The 24239-nt window shown below is 41.8% G+C and overlaps 1 protein-coding gene across 6 annotated transcripts in view; it reads right to left on the bottom strand.

Moving 5' to 3' along the window:
* SMAD1 (SMAD family member 1) overlaps positions 1-24239 on the bottom strand; it is a 50731-nt gene that overhangs the window by 1454 nt on the left and 25038 nt on the right. For 4 of the 6 annotated variants that reach the window (XM_075751245.1, XM_075751242.1, XM_075751244.1 and 1 more), the window contains 4 exons: positions 12886-13143; positions 8510-8626; positions 4447-4668; positions 1878-2134 (listed from right to left, as the gene is read on the bottom strand). In XM_075751245.1, coding sequence (XP_075607360.1) covers positions 1878-2134; positions 4447-4668; positions 8510-8626; positions 12886-13143 — 854 coding nt within the window. Of the gene's footprint in view, positions 1-98; positions 188-1877; positions 2135-4446; positions 4669-8509; positions 8627-12885; positions 13144-24239 lie in introns of all 6 variants that reach the window. The other 2 variants (XM_075751247.1, XM_075751248.1) reach the window with 1 other exon arrangement.

Genomic DNA, 24239 nt, shown 5'->3' with positions numbered 1-24239 from the left:
GAAGCAGAATCATAAGTGCGAAAGAAAAAAAAAAAAAATCACCTTATTTTATAATATCAAATACGTGAGAAGTATACTTCAATTGTCTTCTTTCTTACCAAAATACTCTAGCTTTCAACAGTTATTATCAGCAGAGTAGCGTAACACCCTTGATGCACCAACTACTATCACATTTCAACAAACAAATCTGAAGTTAAAAAGAAAGAATTAAATTGAGAGGAAGTGTCGTTTTGAGATCTCTTGATCTCTTGGTATGGAAGTCCTTAAATTCTTAAAGGCATAACCTATGGCAGATGAAAAATTTCCCCATACCTCACTGCCAGCTGCATGGTGTTCCAATAAAGCCTCTGAAGAGGGGGGGGATAATCAAATCATCTCTGCCAAGACCAAAAATAGAACAAATGTGGGGGTGGGGTGGGGAAATGCTGCCAAACAGATCAACAAATTAAAAAAATGAGGTCATAGACTGACATTATGGAATTGGGGGTGAGGCATCTGTCTGACAAGAACCAAAGCATCATTCGCAGGATGTACACGATAAACCAAGCAATAAGTCAGAAACATTCCTCTTTGGAGAAAGAGGGCATGGTCATTCCCCAGCAGGCTATTTCTCAAGTTAAGACAAGATAGGTTTTGTTTCAGCTCATACCCAATTCAATTACAGTCATTATCACAGATATAAGCAGATATTTGAACAGCATCCAAAATAATTTTGTAAGTGAACCATTTTTGAGGCAGGTCTGGAGACAAGACTGAAGACAGCCTCAGGTACAGTTTGCCATGCTGTGTGTTGATCCCAAAAAAAGGGATTACCCAACTCCCAACACAGGTGGCAGCAGCTCTAAACACTCTGCAGTGCAACGCAGGACTGCAACTGTTCAGGCAACACTGCCATACAATTCTATATGATGCAGAGCTATAAACAACCAATTCCATTTTAGGAACCCCTGCCCTAACACATCTGAAAGTTTCCATCCTCCTATCAATGAGCGCACTTCAGCGTGTTACCATTTTCATTCGATTGCTTTCATATAAGTGACCAGCCCTTTTCTATCAGTATCAATATACTGATATTTCTATCAGTATCACTCACAGTCAAATCACAAATCTTGACCTTGCATGCCCCCCTAGAATAGAAAGATATGTATATTATTCTAATTTGGGAGCTGCTGGTCAAGACAGATTTAGAGGATTATGCTATCTACACTCCCACAACTGCTATAATGACTTACACTTCAGTCCCAGCTCAAGTCTCCAAAAATACCACCCAGAAATAGAAGTATGAAGTTCAGCTGGGCTTCGTACAGAGCAGGAGATAGCATGGACTGTAACAATGGGCAAAAAAAGGAGCAAAAGCTGATGCTACACAATTAATTGGTGGGTTTTCCACTTTGAGGCCAATTAAAGACTCAATTATTTTCAAAACTCACTTGTTCTGTATCTTGCCATATCCCACAAAATTAAAAAGACAAGCACCATAATTACAGACTAATTATGCAAGTACTGCTATATATACAGATTAAATACAAAAATTCAACTGAAACACTAAAAATCTACAAGAGACAATTCAATGAAATTAGAATAGTTAACAGACACGATAGAAACGTTTCACAAGTGACTACAGACTTATGTGAAGAAACACCTTCTGCAAGTCACCTCAGGCTTTTAAAGTATGCGCATCAGATGGATTTTTGTCCACAGAGACTACTTCATTTCATTAAGATTTGTCTTAAACTTAACGAACATTATTCCACACTTAAAATTCAACAGCTATTAACAGGTCGATAGAGGGAGGCACTGGACCATTCACAATCATCACATTAATTAAAAATAGTTTATTTTGCTTACAAATTAATCTCAAGCAGATTTTTACATACCTTTACAAAACTCATACGGAGAGTGCACATCTTAGTAAGCTCATACACTGTCTCAAAGCCATGGTTCACTGACTGAGCCAAGAGCTGAGCAAACTCTTGATTATTGAAAATCTTCAAACTGCAGCCACTGGGGATTTTGCAGACTGTGGTGGGATGGAACCCATGATGGTAGTTGCAGTTCCGACTTTGCACAAAAATACTACTGTCACTAAGACATTCAGCATACACTTCCCCACCAACATAATAGAGGTGCACACCTAGGAGGAGAAGGTTGACACAAGGAGGTTAGACGAATTCACACTGTGTATCTACTTGTCATGCTCTGTCTCCACAGACATATGTTTCTGCTTAAAGAGATAAACATTAATTTCACATCAGACCATCAGCTGTCTTCAAACTTGATTTTTACTTTTCTGTTTCATCCGTAGGTGATTTGAAAGGAGAATCTGTATGTATAAATAACGGAAATCGGTAATTCCTGCATTTTAACATGTATATTCAAAACCAACAAACTAGCAAGCACTGCACTAGTTTTGATGCAGTACATTGGATGGCTTGGCCACTTGAACATTTTTCTAATTATATGTATGTAAAACAATAATTGGGAACGAAAAGCAGAAAGCAGAAACCTACTGCATAATTTGTAGATACTAAAGCAGCCCCAAGCTGGATTCTCTGAAAAAGTTCTGAATGCTATTTTGGGTAGCAAGAGGGTTTTTTTCAGCTCACTTTAATTCCAGAAAGCTGGAAAAAGAAAGTCACCCTTATATAGCCCCAAGTTGCATCACGAGAGGTTTACATTGGGTATTAGGAAAAATTTCTCCACCAAAAGGGCTGTTGAGCATTGGAACAGGCTGCCCAGGGAAGTGGTTGAGTCACCATTCCCAGATGTATTTAAAAGACATGTAGATGTGGTGCTTAGGAACATGGCTTAGCTGTGGACTTGGCAGTGCTAGGTTCACAGTTGGACCAGTGATCTTAAAGGTGTTTTTCAAGCTAAATGATTCTATGATTCTACATCCCTCAGATGTATCTGTCAAATGAGGGTACATAGCAATTTTAGTTCTTGCCCCTTCAATTGTCTGCTCCCTCACCTGCCACCAATGGCAGCAAACCCTAGAAGAGCGACATACAGGGAACCTTTGTGGAGATCTGCTGTCAACAGGGCTCAATCCCAAAGGCTTTGAGAAAGCAAGAAATTTGCCTTTTGTGTTTAAAAATGGATTAATGTGCTGCTTAAACCGTTCACCTCCCACAATGTCACAAGTCAGAGAAGTGAACACTAAAAGCTAAACTGAAGTCAAGTCAGAAAGTCTTGACTGTGCTCTGTCATGTAAGATTTTGCTGCTGACTATGCATGTACCTCCACGGGTCTATATATACTCCCACTTGATCTGCAAAAACATTTACAGCTATGCCTTCAAGTTTGGGATTTATGCCTCCTACCTCAAAGACTAACAGTTCTACATCACCATTAGTTGTACACGTTTACTTATTCAACAGCATCCTTGTCTCTTCCACACTCTGCTTCAGTACATATGCAGTTAAACGCTTCAGCAGAACTCTGCTTGCAGCTGGGTTACTTTTAACAGGAAAATGAATGAGGTGTTAAATAAATATCCTGATACTTGGTAAGGTGGATGGGGAAGAAGAGAAGGAAGAAGTATTAGGACTTGAGTGGCACAGCACAGGTGCGGTGTACTGCTGAGGGCCACGCAAGTCCTCATGTAGAGAAAAGCTCTCCAGACCGAGGGCTCAAACCTGAAGACCTGACAGTCCTCTTCAGTTTCAATTCTTTCCTCCTCTAAGGAGGAGGGAGATATTTCATTAATTGGCACTTACAACATATACCCTGCTGCCTGGACATGCTGAACCCTCAACTGTCTCCGAAAATTTAGAGTTTACTAATAATGCAAATTTGGCAGGAACACCCTACTGCAGGAGACAACGTCAGTTTTGCCTGTCATTTGCATTATAGGCAAGTACTCAGAAAAGAGGACTGTACAAAGTCAGACAAAAACCAGTAGATTTTGTCTTTTGCAGAACACTGTCACAGCCATAGAAGAGAAGCACAGAATTCCCACTGAAAGAATCATCAGCGTGTGAAAAATGAATTTGGAAAAACTGGTTTTTTGCAGGTTGTCTCTCTAAATACACGTTAGGATAGCTAATTTATGTTGGAACTAAGGCTAGCGAAAAATTTGGTGCCAAGAACTATAATTTCAATTTCCATATACACCAATAATCAAGATAAATCAAGACATTTCATTAGACAAATGATCTTAAGCTCTCATTCTAATTAAGATTATGATAGCATTTGGACAATTAAAAATTGATTAAGGGTAAAAGCTTCCTATAATTACACACCAGGTAAGAACAATACTTTGCTTATAAGACCTGGCCAGAAAATTAAATATTTTCCAACACAAGCACGTATCCCATATACTTGGGGAGACCAGTCTGCTCTTGAGGTAAGTGTCCCAGGTTGTCATGTCTAGGGGCAATTATCCCCCCGCCAAAAAACCCCCACCCAAACAACAAAAAATGGATGCAAAGATCCAAAACTCACCTTTGCCAATATGCCGCCTAGTGTTCTCAATGGTGGAGTTGCGGTTAACGTTTGAGAGCAGCCCCAGGCAAAATCTGTTCTTGTTGTTTGAAGGATCAGTGAAGCCATCCACCAGGACACTGGTGGAAGAAGCATGGAATGCCTCCCCAACACGATTATTCAGCTCATAGTAGACAATGGAACACCAGTGCTTCGGCTCTTCATAAGCAACCGCCTGAACATCTGTAAAGCAACAATGGAAACATTACAATCTAACGGTGCTGGAATACAGGTTTGAGAGGTAAAGGTTCATAAACCTGCAGATTTTGGCTGAAGATCACTGAAGGATGAGCTGGATAAGCAACTGCAGCTAAATGAAGGCTCTTCTATTTTCAGATATTTTTGAACTTTTCATAGGCACAGACATACAACAGAATTATTTCACCTCAACTTTATTTGTACAAGACTCACAGGAGACAAAAGTTGGCATATGATACCCGCAGAAAAGTGCGGGAAGCTCCAGGGCACATACCAAGCAGTGCCCCAATATCCCTGCCGCATTTTCTACAACACGCTATGGTGTGAGCCCAGAGAGCAGAGAAACACTGCAATTATACAGCTCAGCTTTCTTTCCAATTTAGTAAATGAACTTCGACTTCATTTTACTCAGCTACCAAATTACAAGTTACCTCTGTGCTTACTACGAAGTTATACAGTGACAGAGAGAAACAGCATCACACAATTGCACAAGACACCATTTGTAACTTTGGGTGACAAGAAGTATAGCAAGGTAGCTTAAATATACAGTCAGCAGAAGAATCTTGCAGCCTTAAGGGTTATGCACAAGTTTTTCTCCTGGGCTTCTTGGGGGGAAGGCTAGGAGACTTCAAAAACTAAGAGAGATTGACATTTGTGTGCAGAACATGCATGAAGCACATCTTCAATATCAATACAAACTGCTTGGGATCGGAGGCTGAACAAAGGCATAATGCAACGATCCTAACAATTACGCTGGGCTGAAGAGCAGATGAAATGAGGAAAATATTATTTAATGAGAAACTTTTATTCATCAAATGTTACCAAATGCAAAATCTGCAACTGTTGATCACCAAAAGAATTACTTGTTGAGTAACAGCAAGGATTTGTCAGAGCATGGTTTTCCAGACTCTGGTAAAAAGAAGCTCCTCCTCAGCAGTTCCTAATGGAAGCTAGGAATTGTGCAGAATGCCGAAATTCCTGGTTCACAACTTCTACCCATCAAGCTCTAGAAACACATGGAACTCTTGAGGTAACGCTTGTGACTCTGCACGGGGAACAATTTCTCCAGATGATACTGAAGGTCTTTACCAAAAAGAGTTTCCCAGTGGGTGTCCAACAACAGCACAGGCTTCTCCAGATATGCCTCCACCCAATGCACATTCTTTCAAGTGCCAAATACAGCTACAAATTATTAAACTGCCTCCAAACAAAAGGAGGCTAGCAAAGGGATGTGGTTGCTTTATGTGGTTTCTTTTAAACGAAGGAGACTATTGCACTGGTAAGCCTAGCACAGCTGGACTTACTGCTAAGATACCAGCTTTGCCAATTACAGCTCCAACTACAGGTCAAAGTGCTAAAATGAAAATCAGACTGGTATTACGGGAAAACTTGTTTCTCTGGCCAGAGGTTTCCTTCTCCCGGTCTCAAGTCTTGACTGAAATCAGCCAACTAAGACCAGTGTTCATATTTTCCTTTGTTCACAGATCATACCGCTGTGAGTTTTCGGACATGGGCAAAACAAAAACCAGAAAGTCCCCCCCAAACCAGGACCACATAGCAGATACAAAAGGTGGCAAATAATCAAAAGCAAGATAACACATCCTATATCACTTCTGAACAATAGTGTCTACTGCTGACCAATAACTTCCTTAAAACATTTGTAAAAAGGAGCTGATCTTTCCTGATACCCTAGCATTTTCTATCCTTTCATGTCACTGTAAAAACACCCCACCACAATAAAAATAATAAAAATCAGTCATTAATTATTAGTAAGAGGTTACTACACTTTTAATTCCCATGAAGATGCCAGCAATTATCAAAGCTGCAGCTTTGCCCCAGTTCTCAAAGTCAGGAAGAAATCTTGCCAGCTGGCCATTCTTACAGAATGAATCATATCTCTCTCACACAGATTTCATACTAACTTCCTTACATTTGCTTTAAGTCATGCAGAGCAGGTGCGTTTAGTCCCTCTATTCCCAGCATGGGCCAACAATGGAAATTACCCAACTTCATTGACAGGATGCAGCTTGTTAAACCAAATCTCTTAAGACTAACAAATCACCATGAAGAACATGCTTCTAAAGTTTGCAACAAAAATGCTGTTGTAAGTTCACAGTAAAAACTCGTCTTTAAAAAAATAAATAACCTGCTGCAGGTTGCAAAAATAGGGCATACATATATGAATAATAAACATGTGAAGGCACACAGAAGTAAGGTGGGGTTTTTTTGTTTGGTTTTTTTAGAAGAAGGGACAGGGATGAAAATCCATTGTACTGAACTACTAGAAGAGAAAAATACTAATAGACACAATTTTTATTTTGAAATGGTTGAACGTTAAAAAGCAAGAAGAAAAATGTAAAGCCTTGTCTCTTTATCAGCTCTCGTGTGATAGAGGAATTCTACAGTACTTGTGTATCTTCTGGGAGGGACAAACATGCAAAAGTCTGCAGTTAGGCATAAGCATTGATAAATGTACTTTGGGCCAGCAAGGACTATACATACACACAGAGTGTATTGGATCAGCAAAAAGTGGAAATGCTACAGATGGGGTTTATGACATTCAAAACTCATTCCACGCAGAGAGTAAATAGGTTAGCACAAAAGCTATGCAAATTGTTCTAAGAGGGCAAATATACTTCCTGAAACCAGACATTAAGCTTAGTAACAAGACAAGTACAAAAAAAAAATATCAAACAACAGTTAAATTGTTCATATGCTTGTGATAACCATTCTGGCACAGCATCCAGCTTGCTGCTCTTTCTTGGCATGGGCCACAACTGTGTAAGCTTATGTGTTCTCTAAAGGGGCTATTTCTCACAATGTGATGAATGCACTAAATCCTTTACTCAGCAGTCACGGCTGGCTGCAAAGGCTTTAAAAAGCAGTGTGTAAAAAGATGTCTGTGTCACAGTACATAAAGCAATAGTTGTTTTTTTTTTTTTAAATACAGATTTTAAAGTCTGTAGCAATGCCACACCTCAGGCAGACAGCTCTGAATTCTGAACCAAGTGCTATCACTGCATGACTCAAAGATGGAACAAAAATGGGGAGGATAGAACAACACAAAATATAAAAAAACCCCCAAGCACACTTATGACCAGGGGAAAGGTAAATTATTAAAAGCAGAGCATACTCTTTACGTATTGAAGTTTAGAATTCAGGAAAAAAACATAATAAGAAAAGACAATTTTATGAGATGTGCTGTCTCAGAGGGAAAATACAGGTATTTTAATTGCCCATGTAAATTGTCTCTGGGTGTTTACATAACTGATAGTATTAGCATACACTCTCTGATCAAGTCTTTACTTGACCATATCTACTGTCATCCACAATTCAGTAGGCTTTATATAGCATTAACTGCATTTGTCCAATAAAGCAATGTAATCATAAGAGAGAAGGAGATTCCTTTCCTTGCACAGATGTAATGTCAGCATCGCACACAGAAGTGTGCAGCATCATAGGAATTCTTTCTGTTTGGTGACTAGTGGAAGTTCCAGACACAAAACATAAAATTACTTTGGTCGTTGAGTTGGTTGGGAGTAAGACAGTAATAAACCCCATGCATTTTAACATTTTTAAAGAGTTATGTGATAACTTCTTGTTCTAAATAAATATTTAGATTTACAATTTTTTATCTCCAGATTTACTATTTCATCTCTTACAACAACAGAGAAAAATTACATGGCTGGTTTTTTTCTCTTCTAAGGCTAAAAATTTCCATAAACAACACCCATCCAAAATTAAAACTCAATTATTAAAATAGTAAGTTCTGAAAGTTCTTTACTCTTAAGAAGCGAAGCAGAAGACAAGAAGGAAGTGTTTTTACCTCCTCTGTGTATGTCAGGGGGAATTGCGGGTGCCATCATGTTGGTATCCATCGGCTGAGAGGTATCATGTGTCATCGGATCTTCTGGAGGCAGGTAAGCAGGAGGAGGAGTATCAGCTAAATATAGAAGAGGCAGTTTCAAACATGAGTCCTTTCCTCTCCTTAAAGTATATATACATATCCACACAAACAGTTTTAGCCTGGAAATGCTTTCAGCCTGACTCAGCTATAAACTTCCACCCACCAGAAATCTGAGAAAGTAATCATGGACCTTCAATCAGGAAGGCAAAGAATTACTAGGCATATTAAGCACAACTGCAATAAAACCAAGTCACTTCCCTCTGCCATCAAGCCACAAAAGAAAGCTCAGCTATGTGTTTTGCAGGTTGAAAGTGTCACATAGACATTAAGGCACAAAGAAGTGCACAATGACCGTACTCACTAACACACTGCTTTTGGCCCAGGTTGCAGCATCCCAGTCAGGTACTAGCATTGCCCTCCAGCTGCCTATTTCACTTCTGGAACAGCTTCCCAAATAGCTTCTGAGAAGCTGCAAGAAGTTGCCAATGTCACCATTTCCCAATACACCAGAGGACACACTCCTCCAAGTTAATTGCACAGAGGTACATGAAAAAGAGAGAAACCCTTGCCTGACCCCTGCAAGCTTTCACTGCAAAAGCTGAGATTAGATTACCACTGTGCTATCTCTGGTGAACACGGCTGCTGCTCATCCCACATTTGCTTCCATTACTGAGAGCACGGATTGCAAACTATCATGGCAAATAATCACAGGGGCCTCCGAAACCCTGAAAACCAAATTAGCATCAACAAAAGGCAGAAAAATCATACCACTGCTTTGTAAGTTTTGGGTTTTTTGTGGGGTGGGTTTTGGGGGTTTTTGGTGGGGTTGTTTGTTTTTTAAAGAAAAGACAAGTTAATAAAATCTATTAACTGCTTATTCTTTAGAATATATTCTGTTGAGAGCTTTATATTTAATGCTGGCAGGTACACTGCTAATTCCCTTACTTGGATACCCTCAGTTGGACAAAAGAGCAGCAGAGAAGACAGAGATGATAACAGGGCTGCATTAAAAACTTAACAGTCTGCATTGGAGTTTAAGTCTCATGTTTTACTAAGCCTTAAATGTTCGTGTACGTGCAAACATGATATGATGCACTGATAGGGAAACAAGATCGTAAGGCCACAGACAGCAAATTAGCCAGTATGTAGAAAGTCTTCAAGATCTCTGGGTAACTGCTTTGCTCCTTTTTTTTGTATTTTCCAAAAGTCAGTCTCTTTCCCCGTTAGTGCAAGATGGACAACTATCCAGAGTTAAGCATCGAGAACATCAGTATCTTGACCTCTCCTCTAATTCAATTGCTTCACTGCAGCTGCTGACTTGTCTTTACAAGCAGGTGGACAGAACAGACCCCTCAAAGATCAAGTGAACTTCCACAAGCCAGTGTTCAGGAAGATCTTGTTAGAGAAGCCTTTATCTCTGCTGGAAGAACCCCAACCACACCAATCATACTAAAAAAAAAAAAAAAAAAAGGAAGGAAAACCAGCTGGTTTTGTAGCAACTTCTCACATTTTTTTAGAAAAGCCAATACAAACTCTCTTTCCTTCCCTCCTGCCTCTGCAAATTCAGTAGTCTTCACTCACAAGAGAAAAATTTTAAAGAGAAACAACTATCAGCAGCAGAAATCTATGGATGTTAATTTCACATAATAGAAAACAGATTTTCAGAAGTCTGCCGCTTTGTTTACCCATGCCCTCCCTCAGCCCCCAAAGAAAACATGCAAACAGAACATCAGTAAGCATTTGCATGGAGTCCTTCTACTAGCACTTAGATCAAGAAATCTGTCCCAGACTGCTTCTGCAGTATTTTCATCCATCTGCATGTAAAGACCAAAAAAAGACAGTTTCACGGAATTTTCTACAGACATATCAACAAAGAAAGGCTGTTACTTCTTTGACTTTAGGAAGTAAAACATCCTGAAGATTTCTTTTCAGGATCATAAGGAACTGTTTTTCAGTTGACGTATATTTGTTTCTTGAAATTACATCATTACGTGAAGAAATTTTATCATCAAGTAGCAGTAGCATGATCCCCTCGAGAAACATCCTTCTTCTGCAGAACTAAAGCCTTGTGCTGAATTTATGATGATATCTTTTCTAAGTAAGGATGATCTGTAGCATTACACTTCTTGTGCATTAAACGCTATGCTTTGTAGCCTAAACTGTTGAACTGGTTCCCAAAACACTATGAATCCCTCCCCTCACCCCAGAAGAGTTTTACTATAATGTTTTAACTGTCTTTGCAAGAGGAACAATATTAGAAGGGGCAAAGCCCAACTAGAACTTAATCAGGCTACTGCCATAAAAGACAATAAAAAGTGTTCCTATAAATATATTAGCTACAAAAGGAACACTTCGGAGAATCTCCATCCTTTATTGGATCTGGGGGAAACACAGTGACAAAGGATGAGCAAAAGGCTGAGGTACTTAATGCCTTCTTTGCCTCAGTCTTTAGTAGTAAGACCAGTTGTTCTCTGGGTACGCAGCCCCATGAGCTGGAAGACAGGGATGGGGAGCAGAGTGAAGTCCCCATAATCCAAGGGGAAATGGTTAGTGACCTGCTACACCACTTAGACACACACAAGTGTATGGGGCTGGATGGGATCCACCCAACAATACTGAAGGAGCTGGCGAAGTGCTCACCAAGCCACTTCCCATCATTTATCAGCAGTCCCGGCTAACTGGGGAGGTCTCAGTTGACTGGAGGTTAACAAATGTGACAGTCATCTACAAGAATGGCTGGAAGGAGGATCTGGGGAACTATAGACCTGTCAGTCTGACCTCGGTGCTGGGCAAGGTTATGGAGCAGAGCATCTTCAGTGCCATCGCGCGGCATATACAAGACAACAAGGTGATCATGCCCAGTCAGCATGGGTTCATGAAAGGCGGGTCCTGCTTGACGAACCTGATCTCCTTCTATGACAAGGTGACCCGCTTAGTGGATGAGTGAAAGGCTGTGGATGTTGTCTACCTGGACTTTAGTAACGCTTTGATACCTTTCCCACAGCATTCTCCTGGAGAAACTGGCTGCTCATGGCTTGGATGGGTGTACTCTTCACTGGGTAAAATACTGGCTGGATGGCCAGGCCCAAAGAGTTGTGGGGAATGGAGTTAAATCCAGTTGTTGGCCAGTCACAAGTGGTGTTCCACAGGGCTCAGTATTGGGGTCAGTTGTCTAATACCTTTATCAGTGATCTGGATGAGGAGATTGAGTACACCCTCAGCAAGACTGCAGATGACACCAAGTTGGGCAGGAGTGTTGATCTGCTTGAGGGTAGGAAGGCTCTACAGAGGGGTCTGGACAGGCTGGATCCATGGGCCGAGGCCAACTGTATGAGGTTCAACAAGGCTCAGTGCCGGGTCCTGCACTTGGGTCACAACAACCCCATGCAACCCCGGCTTGCAGAGTGGATGGAAAGCTGCCTGGAGGAAAAGGACCTGGGGGTGTTGGTTGACAGCCAGCTGAATATGAGCCAGCAGTGTGTCCAGGTGGCCAAGAAGGCCAACAGCATCCAGGCTTGTATCAGAAGTAGTGTGGCCAGCAGGACGAGGGAAGCGATTGTCCCCCTGTACTCAGTACTAGTGAGACCACCCCTCGAGTACTGTGTTCAGTTTTTGGCCCCTCACTACAAGACAGACATTGAGGTGCTGGAGCATGCCCAAAGAAGGGCAACAAAGCTGGTGAAGGGTCTAGAGCACAAGGCTTAATGAGGAGCAGCTGAGGGAACTAGGGTTGTTTGGCCTGGAGAAGAGAAGGCTGAGGGGAGACCTTATTGCTCTCTACAACCACCTGAAAGGAGGTTGTAGTGAGGTGGGTGTTGGTCTCTTCTCCCAAGTAACAAGCAATAGGACAAGAGGAAATGGCCTCAAGTTGTGCTGGGGAGGTTTAGACTGGATATTAGGAAAAATTTCTTCACTGGAAGGTTTATCAGGCATTGGAACAGGCTGTCCAGGGAAGCAGCTGAGTCACCATCCCCGGAGGTATTTAAAGACATGTAGATGTGGCACTCAGGGACATGGTTTAGTGGTGGACTTGGCAGTGCTAGGTTTACTGTAAGACTTGATGATCTTAAAGGTCTTTCCCAACATAAATAATTCTATGATTCTATTCTATATTAAAACCCTCAATACTATTACTAGACAAAGCAATTACATAGTCTTTATTACCTTACCTCTCTCAGCTTGCTATTGAACACAAGTGTTGGCTGATAATTTGGTATTATTAAGCAAAAAAATCAGGATACCAGTGATGTCCCAACACCTTTTCCCTTCTGAAGAGGAACAGAAGTTGACCATACCTGGCATCTGGAAAGGACTTCCCGGGTCTGAGCTGGCTGGAGAATGTGGGTAGGTGCTACTGCTGCTTCCAGGCGAGTTTGGATAGCTGCTGTTGGGCGAGTGGGGAAACGGGTGACTATTGGGTTGCTGAAAAGAGTCCGGGAAAGTAGCATTGTGCGGCATGTGGGGCTCGTTTTGTCCCAGGTTGCGGAATTGGGCCAAGAGGCTGTGCTGAGGGTTGTACTCGCTGTGCCTTGGAACCAGGACTGGAGGAAGGACTGGAAATGGAGAAACATGGAAAAGCCACAACATTAGAGACTCAGTTCTGAAGGACTATACAGAGAAAAAAAAAAAACACCCAACATTCTTCCTCCCCTAGGGCAAATTCACATCTGTCTTAAAAACAAGGTAGGCAAATCTAGGAATGCATGTCTAAGCAAGAACTTTTTTCCTTATATCCACTTACTGCGTAGCTTGAATTCATAGCGATCGTGCTAGCTACCTGGTTTGCCAGATGGGAGCTTGTTTTCGCAGACGGCCGGGAAAGAAGAGCCAAGAACAAACCGCAATTCTGCATCTTAGTTTTATTCACACAAAGAAAAGCTGGGAAGTAGGTGCATTACAATGCTGACATGCAGTTCATTTTGCTGCACTTGTGATCCTGCTAATCACGTAATGGCCTGTAACCCAAAATCTTGCTAATAAGGACAGATTATTTTTTTTTCAGGACAATACTAATACTAATATGCCTTGAACTCAGCCTAGTCCCACAGCTGTAATTTTATTTTTAACCTGGACTATGTTCTTACAAGTTAGTATTAAAACAGTTATTAACTCTTCAAGTCAGTTTACAAAATGTGCAATTTAAATAAAATTATGTAGTTCAAAAAAACCAACTGAGCAGCAATTGAGCTCCAACTATATGCTACTAAGGGGTCAGAGAAACACACATCAGAAACTACTTGTCTCACCACACTCCCAAGGCCTCCTCACCAGAGGGAAACAAAGGTCTCTTTTTGATTGAGAATATGAACATGATACCAGATACACTAAGATAAAAGAATCAGCTCTTTTTTTTCAGTGCCTCAGCTTCTATCTTTGAACACCTCAGAGCAAAGTCCAAGCTAATCAAAGGATTAAAAGCTAGTCTTGTTATAGATTGAGATTTTTGGGTGATGGGGGGAAGAGGAGGAGCAAGGGCAGGGAGGAGATCCGTGCACAAGGAAGCGGGAGTGAAATAAAAAAGTTATTCCTTTTCACATCTGCCCTCCCTTCAGCACCTTCATTTCCCAGCTCCATGGATGAGCAGGACTGGAAGACACCCCACCTCCACCCCGGATAGCACGCCTTCAAGAGCGCTGAAAAAACCCACAAAAACCAGCAAAAGCAAGTCAGGCTACCATCCCCTCTCCCCAAGACTCCCACCCTGTTCCCAACACCTGGTGGGCACACAGAAGAAGAACAGAAGCACATATACACAACAAGCCTACGCAGACATAGCTATACCTCAGATTAAGAAAGGTGTTTCGAAGACAGCTGCTTCATCAAAAGGCTGAATTACAAACTAATTGCAAAAAAACCCACCCCCATCTTCTTGCCAGAACAAACAGCTTCTTCCAAGACACTGTGGCATCTTTACTCTTCCAGCACCTTGCTTATACAGAAGCATTCAGATAGTTATGTGAGCGATGTGCAGTCCCAGAGTACCAGAACACCACTCGATGCACAGACCAGGCCTAAGGTTTAGGTCCATTAGAGAAATTAAGCCACCAGATTTTTGCCCCCTCGTGGGATTAATGCATGAAAAGTTTGATCCCAGAAATCTTCCTTGAGCATACACTGAAAAAACTCCCCGCACTACTGAAATTAAGGCTACCCATTAGAGTCAGAAGCAGGTTTTAAAGATTTAATCTGATGTCTCACTTTAGAGCAGCTTCACTGAGATCCCAACAGATCTCAAATATTTGAGGCAGATGTCACCCCTAAGTAGATTTGTTTAGATGTGAAAATTTTAACTAACTCCACTTTACAAGGAATATGTCAAGTTCCTAATTATGGCATTTTCAAAACAAAACACAACCATCTGCCATTCTATGGAAGTTCTCAATTGCAAGACACCTGAGAAGAAGCTGCATCCCCCTCTGCTGTGCAGACTGTCCCTTGCCTCTAATGTGATCATTCTCACATGTCACTGGAAAAAGCCATAAAATTTAAAAAAAAAGTTACATCACAAATCCCCTCAATTCACAACATGGCAAATGTCAAACCCAATCTCTCTGAATATTAGGATCTCCCAGAATTAACCTTGTTCTGTTAACCTAGCCATCTTTTTGCAATGAGGTCAAGCACTATTTAATTGTCATAGTCAATGTTTGCTGGGCTAATAAATTACCAGTGAAAAAAGTAACAATGAGATCATGTGTTAAAAAGAATTTTCCCTTTCCTGTCTTTATGATTCTTCCTTACTTTTCCGAGCATTAAAACACAGCTTTCCTATCTCTTCCATTCCTATGGATGAAGGTCAAACCATTAACTTTTCTGAAGTTAATTTGTGGAGAAAGTACATCACCTACCTTTCCCATCCCCTACCTCACATTAAACAATGACACACATGACATCACAGGAAGCCACACAATTTATATCATTTTAAAATAGCAGGAGAACAGGATATTTTCTGTATGTTTTCTTTAATTAGAATAAAGTAGTGCCAGATTTTCCCAAGGTATATACACATGTTTTCTCCTGTTGGGCAGGTCCACTGGTGAAGTTTAGAAGGACTCCAAATAAGAACAAGTCTCCTCTTCCCAGCTCTCCCTCATGCAAACCTACACTTTTTGTCCAGCTACTTCAACTTCAAATGATTAAATGCCAACTTCTTCAAAATACACATGGAAAAGGGGGAAGGGGGAAAAAGAATACAACTTATATTGATACAGCACAAATAGCCTCAAAAATGTCATTGCAGAATTTACTTTGAGTGCTGCCCCTAATTCCTATCTTCCCCGCATACATACAACCTTAAATGAGGAGGAAAAGCCCTGAAAGGCCACGTCAGGTGGGACAGAAACTACAGTGCTCCAATGAGTCCAACTCCAAGACAGTCGCTCACTGCCATAACCTGATCTCTCTGCAGCTCACGGGCTTTTTTGCGGGCTAGCTGCTCCCACCGGAGTCACGGAGGAGTTAATCTGAATGCTGTTCACTCAGGACTGAAGACATGAGCAGGGCCCTCTGCAAGTATGGAAGGATGCCAGCAGTTCAAAACATAAAGAGGGATGCATATCCTTCTAGCTCCCCTCACCCCTGCGTCAGGCGCTGAGCTTCTGGTCAGGTTGCAGACCTCAACCATATGGAATAACAAATTACTGAGGCTCAGTACAGCAGGGGAGGAGGCTGATCTCTGTTGCAGCTGCCAGCTCCAGGAAGAGGTATAATTGAAGGGGAGAAAGCATGAGAGTTATTCTGTGCTAAGCCAGCACACCTGTTGCTATAAAATAATGAAGCAGCGCACATCTTTGCTGTGCGGATCTCCGCAGGATGCTGCTCTAACAGTTTGCAGACAGAATTTTCTCCCTTCCTCTTTACATTCTTCAGCAGAAGGGAACACAATTACATAAAACAAGATAACATGTTTAAAAACGTTATCATTATTTCTATTCAGTAGGGATGCATATATTTAAAGGAAACATACCATTAAATACACTGTTGTCTTAAAAAGCTAGTGCAACAGATTTGCAAATTCAACCTCATTAAAATGGTTAAAACCAGTTAATAGAGTAGAAACACAAGTCATCCAACAGCTGGATTTCTGTACTTTCTGAAACACCAGATTAAAAGGTTTTATGGGCTAAATTTTGCTTCAAGATTTGGTGTCGATATGGACCTGGAGCTGAGAGTTAGTACATGACTACTAGCAGTAACGCTACTAGTATTGGTTGAAGAGGAAGAAAAACCACCTAAAGCCAGGCTGGGTATGTTTGTGGAGCTGTAGCTAAGAAGAGATCCTCTATCTGTCAAGACAGCCTGGGAATTGGGTAGCCTGTTTTTACCATGCAAATAGTACCCAGAGTATGCCTGCACCAAACAAGTGGAGCTGTATTAAAGAAATTACAGCTACAGGGCAATTTCACCCACAGGGCTATTTCATTTAAGAGCCACGATTGCCAAAAATATTGAAGACAGACCAAAGACAACCTGGCTGTTCAGATAAATGTTCCACCTAACCACACCAAGAAAGAAATGCTATTATGAAAATGTAATGGTGGCCTTTGAAGAAAGCTACTGATCTCTACTCTTCGTATCTCCAGCATGTCATCCTGATCTCCAGAAAGCTAACAGGTGTGCTGTCCTAAAGATTTTCTTGGGTTTCTTTTTTGTTCTATTTTCACATTCCAGAGACAATGATTTTAGCAAACCTAGAAAGTCTAATTTATGAATAACATTGTTGGGGTTTTTTTTTAAGTTTTTCTATATAAAAACCCAAACCAAAACAAACAACCCTAATCCAAGCCAAAGGACTTGCTGTACTTTCAAAGTAGCATATTTTCTATCCAGATGGGTTTCAGTTATCTTACACAAGCCCAGATGACAGCTAGTTTCCCTCAAGGGCTCATTTTTTTCCCCCCTTTGCATGTTACATCAAGATTTGGGTAGGTATCTCTCTTTCCATGTCTGAAAATTGAAAGACCAAGTAATGAAATACAAGGGGTACATATAAGAAAGCAGACTTGGATTATCTTTCTTTGCCAAAGTAGATTCTACTTCTTCTCTGAGCTTTATAAAATTAAAAAAAAAATTTAAAAAAAAAGAAAAAAGATGAGCAATTACTGATGGACTTTCTGCTCTTAAAAATCGTGACAACTTGGTCAACATATGTTCTGTAGAAAGGTTTGTACGAGCTTATACCACAACAGGGCCCTCAGCCCTAACAAAGACCTGAGGGCACTATCATTAGACAGTGCACTTTAATTTCCAAGCATCATATAGCTGTATTTTCATATGAATTTATGCAAAACCACTTATGTTTTACTAGAAAAACAGAACTGCGGGTTGGGAAGGAGGGAAATCCTCACACACCAGTTTGTGCTATCTGGAAATGGGTATGAAAACACAGGTCGGGGGGAGGAACTTGCGGCTTATACTCCACGCTTTAGCTGGAAAATCCTGCAAAGATTAAGTTGTAAGAAAAACGAAGACTTAGGAAAAGAAAAAAAAAACCAAACAAAAAAACGAACAAAAAACCCCAAAACACACCAGCAGTGTTAAACTAACAAATTTCAACCCTCCTAAAGACTCCTAGCTTAATTTCCTGGCTTTGAGGCTGTGGCATCCTGGTGCGCAGTTCAGTCCCACAGCGGGAACAGAGCAGGTACCAGCGTATGCTCAGCTGAACGTGCTTACCAGCTTAGTTTTGCTTGCTGTCTGTAGCATTAGAGAGTCACTGAAGCATGCTGACTGCAAGGTCTTGCCAAGATCTTGCTTGTACACAATAAAACACCAAGTAGAAAGAGAACTTTCAACGTCATTAGCTTTTCCCGTGTTGCCTAAAACAAGACCTGGCAAAATTAAATATTCTTTGACCAGAGGACAAGTTCTCACATACAAAGACACTTACATGTCTACACTTAGGATAGTTTACTCTTGGAAAAAAAAAAAAAATAATAGTGTTGTGGCAAAAGCAATCTCTGAGGATCTAGCTTCTTTATGTTGTTCCAATACCACCTCACTTAAGCAAGGCTGTGCTAACGGCTGTGGTAGCATGGCTCTGCTTTAGTGTTTTCTCAAAAGCACAAATGCCAGCCCTTTAGAATTTTGCTCCAAAACTATGTTCTAGTAATTGCAAGTGAAAAGGCTCAATAATAGCTATTCAGCAGCCTGCTTTGGGTGACAGATGGACAAACATGCCAGACTTTCCATTCCGGGAAAAAGCTGAGAGCCGTCTTTTCTCAACTCTTAATTTTATTTTGCAGTTTCAGTAGACCCCACAGCTTGATTTGTCATTTTACATAGTTACAACTGAAGACTTGCTTTACTGGCTTTTTACACCGGACATCTGGTCTAAATGCATTTGGCAAGTAATATTAGTACATTTCCTGCATTACAATATTCATCTAACATTAGATTTTATTTGTGGATGCTCTGATAAGCTAACATTTTGATTAAACTGATATTTGTCAAGGCCAATTTCAGAATTTAGTACTAATTGTATGCACATTAGCGAAGGAGTTCTTGTAAGCAGATTTGGGGAGAGAAGCAGTCCTGATACAGGAGGAAGTTACAGTGCGATAGTGTATATTAACTCAGACATTTACACAGACCAGAGTTCAAATTACCTGTACGAAAGCCACAGTCACCATCCTGCTGAGTAGGTTAAAACTTGGAAGTCTGGTCTTTTAAGTCAGAAGAAACATCTGAACCTCATTAATTTTAAAGAAAAGAAAAAAAAAAGGACACCAACATATCCTTCTTGACAACTTATATCCCTTTATTGCACCTCATTCTTCAAACACGTGTTGAGGTTAGACAAGGAAAACCCTGCTGTAGACCATTCCCCTCCTGTGTGCCTCCCTATTTCAATTCCTCTCCCCCAGGTCGGTTCTGGTGGGGAATTTTAGAACCAAATTCTGCAAAACTGAAATAAAGAAAGTTTTATACTACTTGCCAAGCAAACTGACAGTTACTTGCTATTTTGGGGAACCATCCTATAATTGTGCGCACCTGTTGCAGCATGCTATTTTTAAAGTTACACCCAACAGCAGCGTTAAACTGCGATATGGCAAAACTTCTCAGCTACGACACTCTCTGCTCCCTCACCCCCAGCCTGCAGAGGTGCAGAAATCCTGCTACAGAAATCACCTGGGAACAAGAATTTTTCTAACTTGGTTCTACACATTAATTCCGAAAGGAGGATGCACTGGTTTTTTCCCCCCTTACATTCCCTGGAGCAGCTTCCCTTTCACCTTCTCCCCCCAGCCCCTCTCCCCCTGCTTCTGATGCCTGGCTGCCAGAGTTATCCTCCACGGGTGCTGGGGGAGTCATGCCGGCAGCTGCTCTGCTGGGATCCCTCCAGCCCAGGCCACCAAAGTTCTTCCATCTGGCTGGAAATGGTGTGGAGGCTCTCGTGCCAATCCCCATTCTGCCAGGTGCTGGTGGGTGGAAGCCACCAAGCAAGCCCTGGGACCCCAAAAAGTCCAGCCAGGCAAACTCATGGTCTCAAAAGGACTCACCATTTACTCCCAACTTTTCTCTCCTGGCTTCAAATTTGATCTGGACAGACTTGTGGCACCTGCCAATTTGGTGGTCCCAGGAGCTGTGTTTGAACCCTGCCGCTTGCCAGAAGCGGCATTAGCAATCTGACCAGCAACCCACCGCAAAAGGCTACGTCAGGTTTGAAGTGCAGGGGTAGTACATTGTGACGGGTTTTTAAAGATCCTCTTCTCAATTTATCCTGTCCAGAAACAGTTTAGGAATATTAATTTTATATGCGGTGATCCTAGGCCGGTCAAGTACAGGGGGACAAGACATGGATGACTAATTCACCCGTTTCATTTTTCTGTAAAGTACCTAGAGAGCACCCTCACAAGCATGACGAGATCAATACACACAACCAACTATCTGTGTGATTTCAAATGGCATTAAAAACCTCCTTTAAACATGCCTTATTTTTCTTTCACTGAGGACCAGAGCTGCAGCACTGTACAGGGGAGCATTCAAGGAGCATTTACTTCCAGGATCATGTGAGTCTAAACTTGCTTTATCCAGGACTTCCACCATTTCAAGTTTCTTTCTGCACCCCTGGTGCCTGCAGTAGCTGTGCAGCCTCATGGAGACTTACTTAGAGCAAACAGCAGAGATCAAAGACAAATATGAAAACAATCAGGTTAAAGTCATAGGCAAGAGTCCACGCCGGGAGCAAAAACAGCATGACACACCTACTGCTCTCCTCAGAGCCTGGGGACCTGGCCTGTTCTTGTGGCAAAAAGCAGCTGTACATTTATGTAAAATGTTTCTTGCCAAACACAAGCTTGCTGAAGCAGACATGTACTTTGAATTCATTGTTATAATGGAAAGGAACATCATGATCTTTACGCGGAATTGAAAATTCAACTGTTCTGACAGTGTATTTGTCCACATCACAAAAAAAAGCAACTGCTGCTCATCCCGATTTGGGTGCAACATGGGCACCATCAGCTTCATAAAGCCCTTGATGTAGAACAGGCTGCAGCCAGCTCTCCAAGGAAGAGAAGTTTAACAGAGGAAAATCATCCAGCCTTTTTTATCAGCACTTTATTAATAAATGCAAAAACCTGAACCAGTGTAGTTATTTTCTGCCTCCAAGTGGCTGTGCTAAATGGGTTGATCCATGCAACTAGAATATTTCAGAGGACAGGCTGGCTGCTTCTTGACTGACTGGTTTTAGTACCCCCTGGTACCGCATGCTTTGAGCACAACAGAGCATCAGTAAGCACCTCCAGAAATGAATATCGAAAAGTTAACAACTGTTTTTCCAAGGCAGGTTTAAGCTCACTCAGATCAATGAAGAGTATGTTTCTCCCAAGCCTGAGCCCTGAGTGTATCAGCAAATTCTGGACACTCACTCTCAGGACACAACATTTGATTGCGGAGCAGGGGGTAGCCGTTTACATAACCACTTCTACACATGAAGCATAAAAGAGAAGTTAATTCCCCTTTTGTCTCCTTTGAAACATATTATAAACTCAAATCCTCTTTAACCTAGCAGGCTGATGAGCAAGGACATTTAGTAGAATCAAACTAAGACAATTCTGCATCAGATGGAACTGAGAGCTAGTGTTCAGTAGTACTTGAAGTAAATGAAGTATTCAGTTTCTTCACCTACCTTCCTTCCCTTTAACTAAGGCAAAATAACAGAACCTCCTCCCCTAAAGCCACATTAGAGGTGTGATTTATTTTTTTTTTAATAGCAGTATCAATTTAAGCACCTCTTCATCCTCCCTGCTCCCTATCCCATTCCTTTTGTTTTGCTGTTAGACCAAATGGGATCCAGGCTTAAAAAAAGAATTTTTTTCCCCCTCAAATCCAGATGACATCTTTCACCTAATTCCATTGACATTACTGAGGACAGAGGCAAGTGACAGAGGCTGTATCTCCACAGAAACTAAAGGAATAAAAGAAGGGAAGGAATTATCTCAGGAGGGACTTTCAAATGTGATTTCACACATTCTCCAGCAAAACCTGAGAGGTCATTTGTTCCTCATCTGTCTCTGAAAATGCCACATCATGTTCACTTTGTCCTCACAGTCTCTACATATGGTCTACACCTAATTATTTCTCAAGTCTTGATCATACTTAAGGATAGTCCTAAACCAGGTATGAGCCTGATTTCCAGATCTCTAAAACTGAGGAGAAAAAGCAGATTCAGCCAAGTGAACACACCAGTTCAGCTAAGTGTGCCAGTTTTTAAAAGGCATCAGATTCAGACCCTGCCCTCCTTAATTAAAAGCTTTGCTTTGGCTTGCCAAGGGAGAAATTTGACAGCCATTAACTACCCTGCACCAGAAATAATTCTGCACACAACAGACATAAGAAACAGCAGCAGTGAGCTACTGTAACACAGCTTGAGGTGATATTTCTTCCTGGCAGTTGAGTACAAGGTTCTATTCCCATCCCCAGCAACGAAACAGCCTCTACTCTCTCCTCTCATTTCCCCACCACCTCCACTCCTTCCCACACGTTGACGACAGGGCTGTGTTGGTACAGATGTTCCTGCAGCCACCCCGTGAGCCCTGGCGCTGCTCTGATCAGCCTGGAAGATAACACAGCAGGGGAGGGAAAAAGTGACTGTGATCTGGTTCAGCACAAGGCCACACAAACAGCTGTGCTGGCACAACACAACGAGCATGAGTTGTTTATGCACCCTGCCACAGATCGCGTCTCTATCGCCTGGGGAGCAGCTTGCTGAAGGCCACCCTTCCTCGCCTTCACCCCGTGCCCCCATGCTGCCTTGCCCCCATCTGACTCCACAGCGAGCGAGCTGAGGGCACCGAGCTTGCCAAGCTAACCGTGCCAAAAAAGTAGTTTCCTGTCTGTTCAGTTTTCTCGATTGACTCACTGCAGGATCAGATGGGCACCCGTGCCTGCACAGAGCCTCTAGGTCAGGTTAGGTACGAATATGGTACCACCACCACGTCACACCCACGTGCCAGCCAGATGCCACGTTCCCCTCCTTGCACAGGGCAGGCTGCACAGCCTGTGCTCAGGGACACCTGGGAGGATCCTGATTTGAGACTGCTGATAGTTTTCCGCCTCCAATTGACTGTTTACAATCGGTTCCTATCTAGCCTGGCTAACAGAAAAAACCTCGTTTGGATTCAGGTGTAGCTTTGTAGCTGGCAGACACACCACAGCATGCCAGTTCTCATGTTTTCCAAGCTTATCTTCTCAGGCTAAACAGCAAGGATAGAATAAGGTATCAAGGTAGAAAATCCACACATCCCCCTGGCACCATGAAACCTGAGAAGCATCCATAGCACTATCTTCCCAACTTAGCGCATTTCCTGGTTTTACATATTTGAGGATTTACCGCTAGTCCTTACCTCAAAACCTATACAACACTGAAACTAATCACACGACAACCAGCTGAAGAGTGAACATATAGATGTCACTCCATACATGTACCCCATGCTTCAGCTGTCCAGTAACTGGATCTGCACAAAGCAGTTAAATACAGACTGTGCTGTCAAGCGGAGACAAAATTTCATGATGTACCTTGCAAACAAAATGCACATTGTACACAATCTGAGCTTCCGATTTTGTTTTGTCAAGAGAAAGTATATTTCTAAGCCTCCTGGCTGCGATGATAGCCTTGGAAACACAAACCTTGATATCTGCTTGAGTCCATAGACTGCTGGAAACAGTGACTCATGCATGAATTCCCACTGCCCATTAATCTCAAAGTGTAAGCACTTATGCAGCAATAATGGTGTTTTAATGTCCTGGCAAAAATGGGAAAAAATGGTTAGCAGAATTTGGGAGTGACTGTCAGGAAATGAAGATAAAGACAATGCTTGGAGGACAGCAAGAACAAGGAAGGGATAGGAAAAAAAGAAGTAAGTCCTGAAGCACAGCTCTCCAAGCCAAACAGGAGTTCAGCTACCACCTGTTTCCAAAAGCCACGATTTTGCACTCATGCCCATGTAATATCCCTCAAAACAATGGCAGATCTGTGGCTGGCTAAATATAAACCCCTCCTCCTTTACATAGCCAGCCAGAGACCTCAGTAAAACCACAGTGGGCTTCAACCCCACTCTCGCACTTTGCCTGTTAAAAGTTCAAGACATAACTTCAGTGCATAGAACACTGTACCTCCAGACCCTGATGTAACAGAGCACCTCAG

Source organism: Balearica regulorum, chromosome 4, assembly GCF_011004875.1.
Source record: "Balearica regulorum gibbericeps isolate bBalReg1 chromosome 4, bBalReg1.pri, whole genome shotgun sequence".
Taxonomy (NCBI): Eukaryota; Metazoa; Chordata; class Aves; order Gruiformes; family Gruidae; genus Balearica; species Balearica regulorum.
Note: the sequence above shows the minus strand (reverse complement) of the source record. Positions and strands in the feature narration are given on the sequence as shown.